Source organism: Aulonocara sp. 'chitande type north' Nkhata Bay, linkage group LG3 (genome assembly GCF_057382095.1).
Source record: "Aulonocara sp. 'chitande type north' Nkhata Bay isolate Kocher_YH1m ecotype deep benthic linkage group LG3, A_spYH_male_GT1.1, whole genome shotgun sequence".
Classification (NCBI taxonomy): domain Eukaryota; kingdom Metazoa; phylum Chordata; class Actinopteri; order Cichliformes; family Cichlidae; genus Aulonocara; species Aulonocara sp. 'chitande type north' Nkhata Bay.
Window position 1 is genome coordinate 17,019,484 of NC_141346.1, and position 18,111 is coordinate 17,037,594.

At 39.0% G+C, this 18,111-nt stretch overlaps 2 protein-coding genes across 3 annotated transcripts; one reads left to right on the forward strand and one right to left on the reverse strand.

The window, feature by feature from the left end:
- The first annotated feature begins 312 nt into the window (after nt 1-312).
- LOC147334238 (uncharacterized) lies at nt 313-2,985 on the forward strand. The gene is made up of 4 exons (XM_086285898.1): nt 313-617; nt 703-985; nt 1,077-1,141; nt 2,403-2,985. Exons 1-4 carry the CDS (start codon nt 313-315, stop codon nt 2,983-2,985), a joined length of 1,236 nt encoding a protein of 411 aa, XP_086142024.1.
- A 9,337-nt stretch (nt 2,986-12,322) lies between these two features.
- On the reverse strand, nt 12,323-14,941 carry LOC147334239 (Fc receptor-like protein 5). 2 transcript variants are annotated; one of them, XM_086286664.1, is made up of 6 exons: nt 14,596-14,941; nt 13,754-13,789; nt 13,198-13,464; nt 12,873-13,118; nt 12,618-12,797; nt 12,323-12,533 (listed from the first exon to the last, which is right to left on the reverse strand). In XM_086286664.1, the coding sequence occupies exons 1-6, from the start codon at nt 14,624-14,626 to the stop codon at nt 12,430-12,432; spliced, it is 864 nt and encodes a 287-aa protein (XP_086142790.1). In that variant the 5' UTR covers nt 14,627-14,941; the 3' UTR covers nt 12,323-12,429. The 2 variants fall into 2 exon arrangements, with proteins under 2 accessions (XP_086142790.1, XP_086142791.1); XM_086286665.1 differs by having other exon boundaries at nt 12,323-12,505; nt 12,590-12,797.
- Between the last annotated feature and the right edge of the window lie 3,170 nt (nt 14,942-18,111).

Sequence of the window (18,111 nt, forward strand, 5' to 3'; positions counted from 1 at the left end):
ATTTCTAAAATTATTCAGACTTATAGCAAAACCACTCACTGAGTTTGCAAAAGTAAAAGCACAAAAACTGCTTTGCACTCAGTTTGCAATTTTGTAACACACACTTTGCAAAACTGTAGGCACAATTCACTGCACAACACTCAATTACCAAATTTCCAACACACTCCTAGCAAAAGTATACACATGTATGGCTATCATTAACACTAATTTGCCAACTGTCTGGCACACTTTCACATGTGAAAACTGTTTTAGATAATTAGTCCACTTTGCAATCAGCCTAAGCACTATAAACAGGCCACAGGTAAGCTGTCTATGTGGAGTACAATGGAAGGAGCAGTAAGAGTGAGAAGAGTGAGAATCAGAGGAGGCCGAGGGAGAGGACGTGGAGGTGAAGAAGTCGGAGGAAGAGGACATGGAGGAGCAAGAAGAGGACGAGGAGGGGAAAGAGGAAGGGTAAGAAGAGTAAGAAACAGAATAACTGATGACACCAGAGCTACAATAGTGGACCATGTCATCAACCATGGGATGACCCTGAGGGAAGCTGGCCAACGTGTTCAGCCTAAACTGAGCCGCTACACTGTGGCAAGCATCATTAGGACATTTCGAAATGAGAATCGGTAAGTACTTTGTAGCACTGCCATACTCTAATGAGAAACACAACAGTACCATACATGCAAAAATACTGAAATTGTTACTTTACAGAATTGCTAGACGTCCAGATGTTGGGGGCAGAGGCAGAATGTTCACTCCAGAGCAAGAGACCCATATAGTGAACATGGTGATTGCCAATAATGCAATAAGACTGCGTGAAATACAGCAGCGCATAATGGATGATGACACCATCTTTCAAAATATACACAGTGCAAGCATTTCTACACTAAGTCGTGTACTTGCGCGCCACAGAATAAGAATGAAGCAAATTTACAGAGTTCCTTTCGAGAGAAACACAGAACGTGTAAAGCAACTGCGATATGACTATGTGCAGGTAAGCTAGTGTCATTGGTTCTGAATTTGGAAGTGCATACTTTAGTGCTGTGCATGGGCCTGATGTGTTGCATTTGTTTTGTCTTGTCCAGAGAGTGATGGAACTAGAAGCAGATGCAATGGGACATGAGCTACTTTTTGTAGATGAGGCCGGTTTTACAGTTTTTTCTGAATGCTTAAACCCTAACTGTGATTCCTGTAGCACAATCTCTAAAACTATTCAGACTTATAGCAAAACCACTCACTGAGTTTGCAAAACTAAAAGCACAAAAACTGCTTTGCACTCAGTTTGCAATTTTGTAACACACACTTTGCAAAACTGTAGGCACAATTCACTGCACAACACTCAATTATCAAATTTCCAACACACTCCTAGCAAAAGTATACACATGTATGGCTATCATTAACACTAATTTGCCAACTGTCTGGCACACTTTCACATGTGAAAACTTTTTTAGATAATTAGTTCACTTTGCAATCAGCCTAAGCACTATAATACAGGTAAGCTGTGTGTGCGGAGTACAATGGAGGGAGCAGAAAGAGTGAGAAGTAGAGGAAGCCGAGGAAGAGGACGTGGAGGTGAAGAAGTAGGATGAAGAGGACGACAAGGACAAGGAGGAGCAAGAGGAAGACGAGGAAGGGGGAGAGGAAGGGTAGGAAGAGTAAGAAATAGAATTGCTGATGACATCAGAGCTACAATAGTGGACCATGTAATCAACCGTGGAATGACACTGAGGGTAGCTGGCCAACGGGTCCAGCCTAACTCGAGCCGCTACACTGTAGCAAGTACCATAAGGACATCTTGAAATGAGAATCGGTGAGTACAGTCACTTCGCACAAAGATTTGTAGCACTGCCATATGCCAATGAGAAACACACCAATACCATTGATGTAAAAATACTGAAATTGTTACTTTACAGAATTGCTAGATGACCAGATGCTGGGGCAGAGGAAGCATGTTCACTGCAGACCAAGTAACCCATATAGTCATTATGGCGATTGCAAATAATCCTATACTTGGAAATAAACACTTGTGTTTGTTTTGATGTGTTTGAATAAACACCAGTACTTGAAGTTTGGATCCCTCTATGCTTATGGATCTATGACAGAAGTATGAGCTCAAACTGACATAGCCTACCTTGTGCACAGAGAAAGCAAAAGCCAGATGTGTTTTGTATTCATACCATCAGTGTGCAGTTGGTGCATTGTGTGCTTAGTAGATGATGGCTTGTGTGTACTGTTTGATACGGAAACACCATTTTTACGAAGGTGTAAAGAGTTTATCTAGCTGTGTTTGCTTTTGCAAGAGAACTACAATGTTTTGATGATTGGGTGACAGGTTTTCTTATTTGTGTGAAGAGTTTTGCAAAATTAGCCAATAGTTACAAAAAATGTGCTTAAGCAATCAGAAAAAACTGTAACCTCAGTAAAACCAGGAGACGTGGCAGGAACATTATTGGACACCGTGCCATCATCAATGTCCCAGGACAACGTGGTGGTAACATAACCATGTGTGCAGCTATAAGCCAAAATGGTGTTGTTCACCATCATGCAACCATAGGCCCATACAACACTGCACACATTATTGCATTCCTGGACACCTTGCATGACATGCTCACTGTTCAGAGACCAGAGCAGACCCGATATGTCATCATATGGGACAATGTTAGTTTCCATAGGGCTGCTTTGGTCCGCAACTGGTTTACAGACCACCCATCCTTCATGGCACTCAACCTCCCTCCATACTCTCCATTCTTGAATCCCATCGAGGAGTTCTTCTCTGCCTGGCGCTGGAAAGTGTATGACCGTCATCCTCATCAACAGGTAGCCCTTTTACAGGCAATGGAGGAGGCATGTGGAGATATTGACCAGGCATCATGTCAGGCCTGGATACGGCATTCAAGGAGATATTTTCCCCGGTGCCTTGGACTGGAGGATATCGCATGCGATGTGGACGAAATTTTGTGGCCGGACCCAGAAAGACAACATGATGTAGGCTGATTGTCTTTTTTTTCCTTTTATTTGTGGAATTCCTATTTTGTGTTCTGACTTTGTCTTGGTTTTGATGAGTGTGAATAAACACCAATACTTGACGTTTGGATCCTTGTATGTTTACATGACACTATGACAAAGGTGTGACCTCAAATTGACATCTGTACACAGAAAGCAAAAGCCAGATGTGTTTTGTATTCATACCATCAGTGTGCAGTTGGCGCATTGTGTGCTTAGTAGATGATGGCTTGTGTGTACTGTTTGATACGAAAACACCATTTTTACAAAGGTGTGAAGAGTTAATCTAGCTGTGTTTGCTTTTGCAAGAGAACTAAAATGTTTTGATAATTGGGTGACAGGTTTTCTTATTTGTGTGTAGAGTTTTGCAAAATTAGCCAATAGTTACGAAAAATGTGCTTAAGCAATCAGAAAAAACTGTAATAGAAACATGGGGAAAAGAGGAGAGGAAAATAAAAATAACACAAGGGTTTTTTGTTCATCACAACTGTTACATTATTACTATAAGATTACTTAACAGATTTAGCTGACTGAATCGTGTTAAAGAATTGTTTCATTGGAGCTGAAAACAGATGTCTGAATATGTTGTACTAAGTGTCAAAGCTGTGTTTTAAGAATGAAAAGAAAGAAAGGCATCACAGTACTTTAGTGCTCACTATAAAGTACTTTAGCTTATCACCTCTCAAAACTCACAAGCTCTTCCATTCATGTCTTTAATGTCAACGCTAAAATACAACATACATGGATAACAAACTGTAAGATTTTCATTAAGCTAAACGGGACACCAGAAGAGGCAAAAGTACTGATAGTGAGGAACATGGAGGATCTGGACAAGTATAACTGGCACCAATGTATCAATTACACCAGGAAACGACATGGCAGCGGGGTTGCTATATATGTTCATAACTCTATAAAATATAATGTTGTAACAACTATGTCTATGGCTATTGATGGAATTTTGGAATGTTTGACTATTGAGATTATGAATGAAAAAAAGAGAAATGTTATAATAAGTTGCATATATCGGACAACCAGTTCAAGTATTGACACTTTTAATGAATGGATAGAAAAAACGTTTGCTTCGGTGAACCAAAAATTACTATTTATCTGTGGTGATTTTAATATTGATTTGCTAAATCCAACAAGGTTAACCCTTTACAGCCGATCGGAGCGGGCACGCTCTGTTTTGCGTAACTATTTTTAAATCCCGGTAGCTCTGCAACCAAGTAAGCTAGCGCAATAATTTTTTTTGCATATGAAACTGGAGGAGTTGTACTTACATCTTATGCCATCAGCTTGTCCTAGGTCACAGTTTCCTTCCACATATAGCTTTGCAAAAACTGCATAAAAATCACTTGCAGCAACAAAAACATGATATTCCAGAAACACGCTTCGCCGATCCATCAGCTGTTTGTAACACTTCCTACGTCCATCAGCGCGAACTATCACATGACCGCATGACCTGCCCGAAACCGGAAGTGACGTCATTTTGCGGAAATGTAGTTTTTTTACGATCGGGGCCTTATGAGCTTGTGTTTTACTTGTTATGTGTTTTAAAAAGTTATGTTTGACTTTATGACTTTCTGTGTCGTTTCTGGGATGCTTAAGACTCATATTGCACTGCTGGAAATTGTTTATTTTGATGCATATGCTGTTATTTTGCAAATTTGCTCTATAATATTTATTTTCGTTTTTCCTGCAGTATATAAAAATTGGTGTATTTCAAAAATAAAACTATGAAGACACTCAAAATAAATTTCCTGTGGTGGGAAACTAGTTTGTGTAACTTTTTTGTATTTACAGTTTTGAGGGATAAGCCTCTTAAATTTCTCTAACTAGAAATATATGTTAAAAAAACAAAAACGATTTTCAATTTTTTTGTAGTTTATTGCACTTTTTTGCAATTTATGTAATTACTATGCACCTAATGCAGACATATTATTAAAGTTTGGGCTATAATGGTTGTATTGATGTATAGCAACTTGAAATGCTCCCAAAAATGGCTCCACAGCATGTAAAAATATAATATAAGCTCTGGCGAACTTGGTTCTATGGTAGGTCTTAAAGGGTTAAAAGCCATTGACGACTTTACTGACACGATGTACAGCTTATCACTATATCCAACAATAACAAAGCCAAGCAGAATAACATCACATAGCGCCACTATTATTGACAATATTTTTACTAATGTCATGGATTTCCAAATTAATAGTGGCCTGCTTGTCTGTGATATAACTGACCACTTACCAGTTTTTACTTTGTGTGACTGTGATTTAAAAAAAATAGATACCAAGATTACGATAGCAAAGCGAACAATAAATGAAGAAGCAATTCATGCCTTCAATTTCGATTTAGCACAACAAGATTGGAGTTCGGTGTATGCAGAGTCAGATGTGGACAAGGCTTATGATAATTTTCTAGATATTTTTACTATGTGGTACAATAAACATTGTCCTGTAAACGAACACATGACAAAGAAAAAAAAAGATAAAAAGTCCTTGGCTCACAAAAGGAATTATTAATGCTTGCAAAAAGAAAAACAATCTGTATAAACAGTTTATCAAAGTAAAAACAAAAGAAGTGGAACAGAGATATAAAGCATATAGAAATAAATTGACTGATATTATAAGAACGAGCAAACAACTTTATTATAGAAGAAGATTATATGTAAATAAAAACAATATAAAAGGAACTTGGGATGTGTTAAACAACTTAATTAAACAAGGATCTTCTGGAACATCATATCCTGAATATTTTACTGATGCAAATGGTGAAAATCACAACATGAGTAATATTGTCGATAGGTTCAATAAATTCTTCATTTATGTTGGCCCTGAACTAGCAGCGGACATCCCGTGCCATAAAAATGAAAATATCAGTAATATAAAATCAAATCCCTTTTCACTGTTCCTCTCAGCTACAAATGAGCAAGAAGTAATAAATATCACATTAAAATGTAAAAGTAAGTCTTCAATGGATTATCATCAAATAAATATGTCTGTAGTTAAACAGGTTATTCTGAATATTGCTAGTCCCTTAACATATATCTGTAATTTATCATTTCAGTCCGGTTGTTTTCCAAAAAAAAATGAAAATTGCGAAAGTAATACCACTATATAAAAGTAATGACAAACACAGTTTTACCAATTATAGGCCTATTTCTCTACTGCCTCAATTCTCAAAAATTCTAGAAAAACTTTTTAATTCAAGATTAGAAAAATTCCTTGAAAAACATCAAATAATAAATGTTGGTCAGTATGGTTTCAGAACGCAAAGAACCACTTCAGTGGCGATAATTGAGGCAGTAGAATAAATTGCTGATACACTGGATAAAAATAAATATGCAGTTGGTATTTTTGTTGATCTCAAAAAGGCCTTCGACACAATCAATCGCTCAATTTTATTGGATAAATTGGAAAGATATGGTATTCGAGGGAAAGCTGGTAACTGGTTAAAAAGTTACCTAACAGGTCGGGAACAATATGTTAGGATAGGGCATTACCATTCAGAGAAACTTGGTATTACATGTGGTGTTCCCCAAGGGTCAGTGTTGGTACCAACACTTTTCAATGTATACATAAATGATATTTTTGATGTTTCTCAAGTACTTAAACTCATACTGTTCGCAGATGACACCAACATATTTTTCAGTAGCGATGATTATAATGATCTTGTAATGACCGTAAACATGGAGCTAAAATTAATAAAAAAAATGGATGGACATAAATAAATTATCATTAAATATAAATAAAACTAAAGCAATGTTTTTTGGTAATTTAAAATATAATATAGAATTACCAATTATCATTGAAGGTGTACCAATTGATAATGTGAGTGAAAACAAATTTTTGGGAGTCGTAATTGATAATAAAATTTCATGGAAACCCCACGTCAGACACATAAAAACCAAAATTTCCAGAACAGTTTTGAACAAAGTGAAACAATTCCTTGATAAAGATACACTTCGTACTCTGTACTGTACCCTGGTTCTTCCATATCTTACATAAAATTTTTATCATTAGAGAAAAAATTACCAATAATCATCCCACAGATGTAATATTATCTACAGCTACTCTTAGTACCATTGATATTAAGTTAGACTCTTTTTCTCCAATTGATCTTTCTGAGTTAACTTCAATAATTACTTCCTCCAAACCATCAACGTGTCTTTTAGACCCCATTCCTACAAAACTGCTCAAAGAAGTCCTGCCATTAATTAATTCTTCGATCTTAAATATGATCAACCTATCTCTAATAATCGGCTATGTACCACAGGCCTTCAAGCTGGCTGTAGTTAAACCTTTACTCAAAAAGCCATCTCTAGACCCAGCAGTCTTAGCTAATTATAGGCCAATCTCCAACCTTCCTTTCATATCAAAAATCCTTGAAAGAGTAGTTGTCAAACAGCTAACAGATCATCTGCAGAGGAATGGTTTATTTGAAGAGTTTCAGTCAGGTTTCAGAGCTCAGCACAGCACAGAAACAGCTTTAGTGAAGGTTACAAATGATCTTCTTATGGCCTCTGACAGTGGACTCATCTCTGTGCTTGTCCTGCTAGACCTCAGTGCAGCGTTCGATACTGTTGATCATAATATCCTATTAGAGCGATTAGAACATGCTGTAGGTATTACAAGTACTGCGCTGCAGTGGTTTGTATCATATCTATCTAATAGACTCCAATTCGTGCATGTAAATGGAGAGTCCTCTTCACACACTGAGGTTAATTATGGAGTTCCACAGGGTTCAGTGCTAGGACCAATTCTGTTTACATTATACATGCTTCCCTTAGGCAGTATCATTAGAAGACATAGCATACATTTTCACTGCTATGCAGATGACACCCAGCTCTATCTGTCCATGAAGCCAGATAACACACACCAATTAGTTAAACTGCAGGAATGTCTTAAAGACATAAAGACCTGGATGGCCGCTAACTTTCTGCTTCTTAATTCAGATAAAACTGAGGTTATTGTACTCGGCCCTGAAAATCTTAGAAATATGGTATCTAATCAGATTCTTACTCTGGATGGCATTACCTTGGCCTCCAGTAACGCGGTGAGGAACCTTGGAGTCATTTTTGACCAGGACATGTCCTTCAACGCACATATTAAACAAATATGTAAGACTGCTTTCTTCCATTTGCGCAACATCTCTAAAATTAGAAATATCCTGTCTCAGAGTGACGCTGAAAAACTAGTTCATGCATTTATTACTTCCAGGCTGGACTACTGTAATTCATTATTATCAGGATGTCCAAAAAACTCACTGAAAAGCCTTCAGCTAATCCAAAATGCTGCAGCAAGAGTCCTGACAGGGACTAGAAAGAGAGAGCATATTTCTCCTGTTTTGGCTTCCCTTCATTGGCTTCCTGTTAAATCCAGAATTGAATTCAAAATCCTGCTCCTCACATACAAGGTCTTAAATAATCAGGCCCCATCTTATCTTAATGACCTTGTAGTACCATATCACCCTATTAGAGCGCTCCGCTCTCGCTCTGCAGGCCTACTTGTTGTTCCTAGAGTATTTAAAAGTAGAATGGGAGGGAGAGCCTTCAGTTTTCAGGCCCCTCTTCTGTGGAACCAGCTTCCAGTTTGGATTCGGGAGACAGACACTATCTCTACTTTTAAGATTAGGCTTAAAACTTTCCTTTTTTCTAAAGCATATAGTTAGGGCTGGACCAGGTGACCCTGAATCCTCCCTTTGTTATGCTGCAATAGATGTAGGCTGCCGGGGGATTCCCATGATGCATTGAGTTTTTCCTTTCCAGTCACCTTTCTCACTCACTATGTATTAATAGACCTCTCTGCATTGAATCATATCTGTTATTAACCTCTGTCTCTCTTCCACAGCATGTCTTTATCCTGTCTTCCTTCTCTCACCCCAACCGGTCGCAGCAGATGGCCGCCCCTCCCTGAGCCTGGTTCTGCCGGAGGTTTCTTCCTGTTAAAAGGGAGTTTTTCCTTCCCACTGTCGCCAAAGTGCTTGCTCATAGGGGGTCATATGATTGTTGGGTTTTTCTCTGTATCTATGAAGCGCCTTGAGGCGACTTTTGTTGTGATTTGGCGCTATATAAATAAAATTGAATTGAATTGAATTGAATTGAATTGAATTGAATTGAATTGAATTGAATTGAATATTGTGTGGAAGTGTGGGGAAATACATATAAAATACAACTAATCCATTAGTCACAGTACAGAAACGAGCACTGCGTATTATTCACAAGGCTGGTTATCTAGATCATACTCACAAATTCTTTCTTCAGGCAAAGTTACTTAAATTCCAGAATCTGGTTAATTACAATACATCCATAATTTTGTATAAAGCTTTTACTAAACTTTTACCGGCAAATTTACAAACTAGATTTGAAATTTGAGAAAAGGTTTATAATGTGAGAGGCTTTGGAGAATTCAAATTACCCAGAACTCGAACAACCCGTAAAGGTTTTTGTGTGTCTGTATGTGGTGTGAAAATCTGGAACAGTCTGAGTTTACAATTGAAACAATGCAAAAATATTCATAGATTTAAATTTCTCTACAAACAGTTGGTCTGGTCACAGTATACTTAATGATGGTTTTTAGTGTTCTCTGTAATGTATGTTCTCTTACCATTGCTGGTATGGATTCCAAAAAAAAAAAAAGTGTGCGTATGTATGTACATATATGTACTTGTGTGTGTAGATATATATGTATGTATATGTATGTGTGTTTGTTACTTGTAGTTATTACTGCCTGTTACCTGTGGTAATGCAATTTATAATTTATACATTCTGTATTCAGTTATGAAGGCTCTAATTGTTGTTTGCGAGCTGCCGTTTTAATTATCTAATACTTAAATGTCTAAGTCGCTCCAACTTGTGTCGAGGGATCAGCATGTTGTTAGTGTCACTTTTATTCCACTGACTGTTTCTCCAGCAATGATATTTCTCTGTAAGATCTTTTTCTATTGCTAGAATATTGTCTGAACAGACTGTTTGAACTGAACATGAGCAGGAGGAAGTTTCAGACTGATGAAATAAGACATTAAAATACCACAGTGACAAAGCATTGAAAGCTGAACAGCCTGGATGTTGTTACTTATATGATAAATTTAAAGGAACAACAGAAAATGTCTATCACATTTCCTTTCATTGCACATACAATAAATGTGTTGCTACATACTGCTATTCATCCTTCTCAACCAAAATACAAATACAATTATTATTCATAGTTATTGTGGTGACCTCGTGCTTCAACACCAAACAGGCTGAAAACACTTTAAGGCTAGAAGCAGGTTGCGAGGTTAACATCTGCATGCTTCATTTGTGTAAAAACCTTCCAGGCATCTTTGAAGTTCTGTGAAAATTAAGTGAATCCCACGATACATATGTTTGCAGATCCAACTTAAGGAGTTCATTTCCTGAACTTTAATATTTAACCTATTAAACAGAGACTGTGATCTTATTTGGCTGCCTCTCACACTCTTAGTGTCAGGGGCTGGGATCTGTGACCTAGCATTTTGAGTTGATTGTTATATTTGTGATTTCTTAGGTACATTGAAAGGATGTTAAATTCTTGTATTGTTATCAGGTTGCCTTGAGTTTTAAGTCTAGTTTATTCTATTTAATCTTGGTTATGAGCTTGTTTCTGTTTACTACGGTATATTATATGGTCTGCATTTGGATCCGTTCCTTAAACACACCCTGCAGTGACACTTAGTTTCCTTTAGAAGCATTGAGGGGACTGGTTAACAGGACTCCACCTGGTGTTTCTGTGCAGCGATTAGCATCGCAAAGAAAAGAGGAACCCCAACACCAGGTTATACTGTAGAGTCTCCTCATAAGCCATTGTTGGTCTTATTTTCTGTGGTACTTAAATAGCAAAGCTGACTTCCTTCCTGCTTTTGCTCTTCTGTTTAGGTGCAAGAGACATACACGTAGCTTTCATAGCTTTCTCTTTTCCCCTCTTTTTTGTAAGCAGAATTTTCTTGAATTACAAGACTTACTCTCGCCCTACTTTCCTCCTCCCATATCCTCAGAGCTGTTCACTAAAACTTCTCTGTTTCGTTCAGACTACGACACTCCTTAGAGTGTGCGAGATGAATTCTGTGAAAGTCGTGTTTTTGTTTCTGATTTGCATTGTAACATTGTAACACACTGCAGTCTGTAGGTGAGTGAACAAAGACTTTTTTAAAAGTCTATTTTTAACCAAAAAACCCCCCAAAAAACATCAGTATGACAAGTGGGTCATGTTTGAAACTGTGTCCATGTGTTTAAATGACATTTGGTTTTTAAATATTATTTCGTACAATTGATTTTTTTGTGTGTTGTTCAAATCACAAAAAAGAAAAGAAAAAAGAAAAGCTTTCTACTATGTGATAGAGTAGACAGCCAAACCACTCAAACCTTTAACCTGCTCTAACATGCATAGATGAGTCAGCATGTTGCTTGTGTTGTTTTTCCTCCTCAAATTCCTGCCAATGGCTGGATGAGTTTAAACAAGCCTAGTTTAACATTTTAACACAGTTATCACAGCAGTAAAACAACACTGTGATTTAAAAAAAGGGGGAAAAATACCTAAACACATTTTTTTCTTTTTAGAAAATTTGAGAAAGAAAGCTTGTGACTTCACACCTGAAAACTGTTAATAACAAACATGTAGAGGAACTCCAGGGAGCTGAGAGTCAGTGAATTGTAACTAGTGCTAAAACATCATGAGGTCGGTATTTACTAAAAACACAGGGAAACAAGAACACTACTCCATTCATCTCTGATAAGTATGAAATCGCATGTTCAACAGGAACCTTAGAACATTTATTCCTTCATTATTTGATAATTTCTACCTCAGACAAGCTCATCTCTGATCCAAAAGATAAACTTGTTCAACTTTGGTCTCTATCCCTGTCTGAGGACTGTGTCTGTGATTCAGGTTGTTTTCATTGATTCAGTTGCAGTAAATAAAACAGAGGAGAAGCACACTGTCATCACCTTCAGAGTTGGAACACAGTTCAACATCGGGTTTCTCTTTTCAGACCATTCTCTGTAAACTCTATACATGGTTGTGTGGGGAAATGCGACCAGATCAGAAACACAGATCTGAAAGTCGAGTACTGCAGCTGAGAGTAACCACACAACAGACGGCTAGAATAGAGCCTGGGTCTGTAGAAAAACATACATACGAGGCAGCAGAAAAGGAGCCTGTGTGGGTTCACTACCACAGTCTAAAGACACGAATGTCATGTTAACTTCTTACATGTGCTTATGCTGTTCTCGATCAAGCCTGCATATCTTCCCTCTAACTGACATGAACATAAAACTTAAAAACTACAAAAATGTGAAAAAGCAACACCAGGATGTCAACAAGGAAAACCTTTATTCATAAAGTTCACATGAGCAAAGCCAGGTGTTATGATATCACATGTAATTCAGTCACAGTGAACTCCCTCTGATGGAGCATGAGCTTAGAACTGATGCTCAGTGGTCACCGCCCCAATATCGTCATAGTCCTCACACAATCTCTGCTCAGCATTGGTTGCTGTTGCCATGGGGATAGTGGGGTCATTTTCTGTAACATGAGGTCATCAGAGAAATAATACAAAAGCAATCATAAATGATAATGATAAGTTATCGAGGAGACTCAGGGAGTTACCTTTGGCTCTGCCTCGATATAGAGACACCACGATGAAAGTGGAGATGAAGTATGGACAGAACACCACCAGGTGACAGACTACTCTGATCACAAGATGGAGGGTGGTAGAGTAAGGGGACAAAGCAGAGGTAGGTGGCATATTTTTAGAAGTGGTGGGCGAGGTTGTGGTTGTAGGTCTACCTGCAGAGAGAATCCCACATGTTCAGGTGAATATGTGGATGAAGTAAGAGGTGAAATCAGAGTGAAGCTCCTCACCTGTGACAGTGATCCAGCTGGATGGAGACTCTCCATGACCGCTGATGTCACACTTGTAGAGGCCTTCATCAGACCTGGAAACATGCTGGATGGTCATGTGACCTGTAGGCTGCTTCCTGATGAGGGAGCCATCTTTATAGAAAGCAGCTGGGAGGTTGGAGGGAGTGGTCTTTGTTTTACGGAGCAGAGTGACGTCATCTCCCTCCATCACAGGGAGGACAGGACTCTGCAGGATCACTGATCCACCTCAACACAGAGACAAACTACAGCATTTCATCCATTTACACACAGCTTCATCAACACTAACTCCACACACTCAGCTTACCAGTGACTGTCAGGTTAACCATGTTACTGATGGGACCCTCTCTGGACTCACACCAGTAAACTCCACTCTCCCATGTGTAGATGTGACCGACATTACAGGAAGAACCAGCTGGTTTTCCAAATCCATCTGTTCCACACTGAGTCCTCTGTTGTTTGCTTGTGTTTCTCCTCAGAGTCCATCCAGCAGAGCTGTCGTCCTCCTCACAGCTCAGAGACACAAAGTCTCCTTTAAAGAACTGAGAGCTGCTGGGACTCACAGTCAGACGAGCTGTGAGGGGGATGTTTTGGGATTATGTAAACAAAATAAATTATCTTCTTCTAGTCTGTTAGAACCACTCGAGATTCATACTGTCTGCTTCCTGTGGTTAAATTAAATACTGATCAGTATATTTAGAAACTGGAATTTTTAAGGGTGAATATACTTCCTTTATACTTTGGAAGGTCAATTAATCAGCAGGCTTCAGCCATCAATTACTGTAGTAATTATCATCTCATGCTACAGCAAAGCATAAAAAGGACCAAAGGTATAATCCATTAACTGATTTAAATGGACTGACCTTGATTTGTTGAGCTGCTCAGCAGTGGGATCAGAACTAAAGAGAAATGACACTGAGGTAAGTTTCAGTTTGACATTCAACAGAACAGAAGAACAAACAGAAAACCACCAAACTGTGGAGAACACAGACGTTATGTGTTTGGTTGAGTTACACACTGATGAGTGAAGAAAGTAGGAAACTTCTATATACTACACAGAGTGCTGGCAATCTGTTAATATAACTGCAAAGAAAAGTAAAGAAAGTGAAAGCAAAGAAAGTAGCACTTTATAGAGTACAATTCATACCACGTGTCTGAATGTTTTTGAGGTATTTCTTTGTTTTGTAGTTTTATACTTCAGCTCCCGCACATTTTGGATTCAATCACTGTGTTCCTCAACATTTATAATAGATAAAGTTACACATCATTATATAAGTTGTTCTAACCATCTCAAGCTGCAACATTAAAACAAAACACACACAAATAAATGATATCCAATATCACTGATATAATTTGGAAGAATAAGTACTATTTCTTTAGGTATATTACTTTTTTTTGCCTGTTTATCATTATTCAAGAAGGATTCCGACTTTTACTAAAGAGTCAAAAAACTTAACTTATTAACTTTGTTTAAAGTCCTGTGCAGCCATCTGCATAGGTGGAGCATATTAACTGATAACTCAGTGTTTCCACATCAGTTTTCTACACTGTATTTATTTGTAAAGAAAATCTTTGATTTCCTGTTGACCCATTTTCCTTGTCTCAATAATAATAACATGATCTAATACCTCTCCGATTCTACACGAAACTCACTGTTTAAATTGGAGTACCAACAGATTTTCATAGATCATTACAGTGCACTTACAGAGCAGCCACAGCAGACATCTGTTCTTCATCCTGCTCTCGGTGATAACAGATCAATAGTTTGACCAGCTCACAGTCACTTATAGTCAAACCCTCCTCCTTTTCCTCTGTGACAGGTTGCCAGTGTCGCGGTCATCAGTGAAATGGTTTCTCTGTCAGACTGCAAAAAAGAAAAAAAATCACTAAATGTTAAAACAAGCATTGAAAGTGGCTGAAGTCAATCAGGAAACCACAGACAACAATAAATACATATAAATGAAACCTGCCTCATGCCTTCATTGACAGTTCCCTGTGTTCTGTGTGGCAAACGTTTCTTATATAATATGAGAGAATCTCAAAAGTGATTATCTGTGTATTTGATTAACTTTGATCTTAATCATCTCCTGTGTTGGTCGTGTTGCAGATTTGTGGAAACAATGTGGTTCTTTCTGTAGCTGACTGCAGCTCAGCTGAGAGACAGTGACCTGCAGTTGTTTTGATTGCTGCTTCTCTCTGCTTAAACCGTTGACTTGCTGTCAGAAACAGGTAAAACTTCTATTACTGAGACAAAGACCAACACTGTGATTGGTTCTGTTTATCCAAAGTCATCAGTGTGGGAGAGACACGTTTATAAAGTCTTTTTTTAACCCCTGACTGTGAAGAAAACAGGAAAGGTTTTATGCACGTTGAGATGTCACTGTCTTTCTGACAACACTGCACCCTTAAATATTACATTGGGGCAGCAGCCTAAACAGAGAAGCCTAAGACCTCCTTCTCCCCTGGGCACCTCCTCCAGCTTGTCCAGGGGAACAAGAAATCGTTCCCAGGCAAACCGAGATACATAATCTCTTGAGGGTGTCCTGGCTCTGCCCCGGGGCCTCCTCGTGATGGGACGGTCTGAAACACCTCACCGAGGAAGCGTACCTTTCAGATCCCAGAAATACCTATTTTCAATGTGGACGAGCAGCGGCTCTACTCTGAGCTCCTCCTGGATGGTCAAACTCCTCATCCTATCTCTAAAGGAGAAGCCAGCTACCCTTAGGAGAAAGCTTATTTCCACTGCTTGTATCTGCGACCTTGTTCTTTCAGTCACTACCTAAAGCTGTTCCACTCTGCCTGTCGGTCCCAGTTGCTGCCTCCGGAGATTGAAGGGAGCAATCTTCAGCCTGATTGCTCCCTTCACCTCTGATGTCCACCATTTGTTCGGGGGTTACCACCACAACAAGCACCAACCACCTTGCGGCCATAGCTGAGTACAGCAGCAGCAATGGAGGTGTGGAAAATGGTCCGTTTGAGTTTAGTATCCCCAGTCTCCCTCGGAATGCTGTTGAAGCTCTACTGAATGTGGGAGTTGAAGATTTTGGAGATCAGGGCATCTGTCAGATGTTCCCAGTGTACCCTGAGTATACGTTTGGGTGCCTCAGGTCTGTCCAGCATCCTCCCCACCACATGATCCACGTGATCTGGTAACAGAACACCACTTGGGTTCAGATCTGGCAGAGCCTTCCTCCAGGTCTCGCTATCGTTTCCCACATAAGTGTTGAAATCTTTCAGTAGGACAACAGAGTCCACAGGTGGAACACCTTTCAGCACACCGACTATATCTAGCCAGTACCTCTCAACCTCTTTGCCTAAACTCGGGCTCCTTCCAGAGAGGTGACATTCATTGTCCGAATAGCAAGTGTCAGTAGCCAGGGATCAGTCTGCCAGGGTCTCCCGCTTCTTGTCGCCGCCCAGCACGCATTGCACCTACCCCTATAGTGCCTCATATGGGTGGTGGGCCTAAAGGAGGGTCGGAACCATCCTTTAGGACCTTGTTTGTGCTGTGCCGGCCAGGCCCCATGAACTAGGGCCCTGCAGCACAATAAAGTAGCGATTCATGTTAATCAATTTGTTGTTAATGATGCAACATCATTATTTTTTTATTTCTGCTTTGATCTGCTTTGCCACAGACCTGAATAGCACTGCAGTTGTAGTAGATGTTTGTTGTGAGGCGTGCTGCAGACAAAGCTGAGAGCAAACACACCACAGATGGCTAAAGTTAAGCCACAGCCAACGTGTCAGTTACAAAGAAAGGTGTCACATGTGAGTCTGCTGGCTGTGATGTACACGAGTCTGTGGAAAACCAGACAGCAGACAGGAGCATGTGTGGGTTTCCTACCACAGTGTAAAGATATGCATGTCATTACTGGTGACATGTGGCTGAAGCCAGAACGTGAGGTGGTCCTAAAAGCAGACTTAAAACGGAGGCCCAGAATGAAGTGAACAAGAATTTAATTCACAGTGATGTTGTGACAATAATATTTACATGAAGTAAAAATGAAGTTACTGTAACATGAAGTATGAGGTCTCAGACAAAGTGAGTGTGATGTACTATGAACAGAAGCTATGAGATTACTGTGAACTTTGAACATAAACTGTGATAGACGCAGCTCAGCAAGGGGAACAGTGGTGATGGAGTGGCACTGAAAGAGAGGGAGAGCTGAGTCCGAGTTGGTTTGGGAAAATGACAAGGCAGATCCACAGTTGAAGAATGAAACAGAGATGGCGAACCACTGATCATTCTATTGAGAGATATGGAGCCAGAAGAGAGGAGGTCCTGTCGTGTATGTGAGTTGATTCTGGTCAATCAGGTGGGTTTGCCAGGTTTTAGGTTTTTTTGTTTACTTTGGTTTTGTGCTTATTTATGTGCGTGTTTCTATCTGAAAATGTGAAAAACTTAAAATGTCAAAAATACGCTTTTCATAATATAAATATCATTATATAACTTATAAACACATTTAGAAAGACATGAATTTAATATAATAACATTTTTTTTTAAATAATCTTAAAATGTTATTCTACAAGATGTCCAGCAATTTAATCTGTTTATTCTTTTAAGGTGATCCTCTGTGGGACCCAGGAAGACCGTATAACTGCATCTCTACCAACTTGAATTGCAGTTTCTCTGCACTCCAGCCTCTTCCGTTTCATGGGAAAGAATATTCTCTAAGGCAGGAGAAATTATCTCCAAGAAAAGAAACAGCCTCGGCCATCGCACAGCAGAACAAATTCTCTTCTTAAAGAAAAATGAAAAAGTGTTACCTTAAATGCGTCAAGTTTTTATTTTGCAAGTTCATAAGCATTCTCCCTTTCCAGTTCACAATCAATTCAACCCCTAGGTCAAAAATATGTGTAAGAAAATTGGCCTAATATTATATTTATAAACATACTTGTCCAGCTGTCCAGTGAATTATATGTATGTTATATGTATTTTTCATCGAGAAGTCACAAGTAAAACAGAACCACACCATGGCGCATGTTTAAACAAGGAAAATTTACTGAGCAAAATTATTTATTAAAGAAATGGACAACGATTTTTTTCAAAGTTCAAAGCAACACAGCGGTGGCCCAATATCAAGCAGAACTCCATTCTGTAGAGTGAGCAGTCATAATGAAGCAGTTCGTTTTATTTTGTAGATTCAAGCTGCTCGTCATATTTTTGGCCACCAGATGTCACCAGAGAGGACTGTGCAAAGCTTCGCGTAATGAGCCGTTT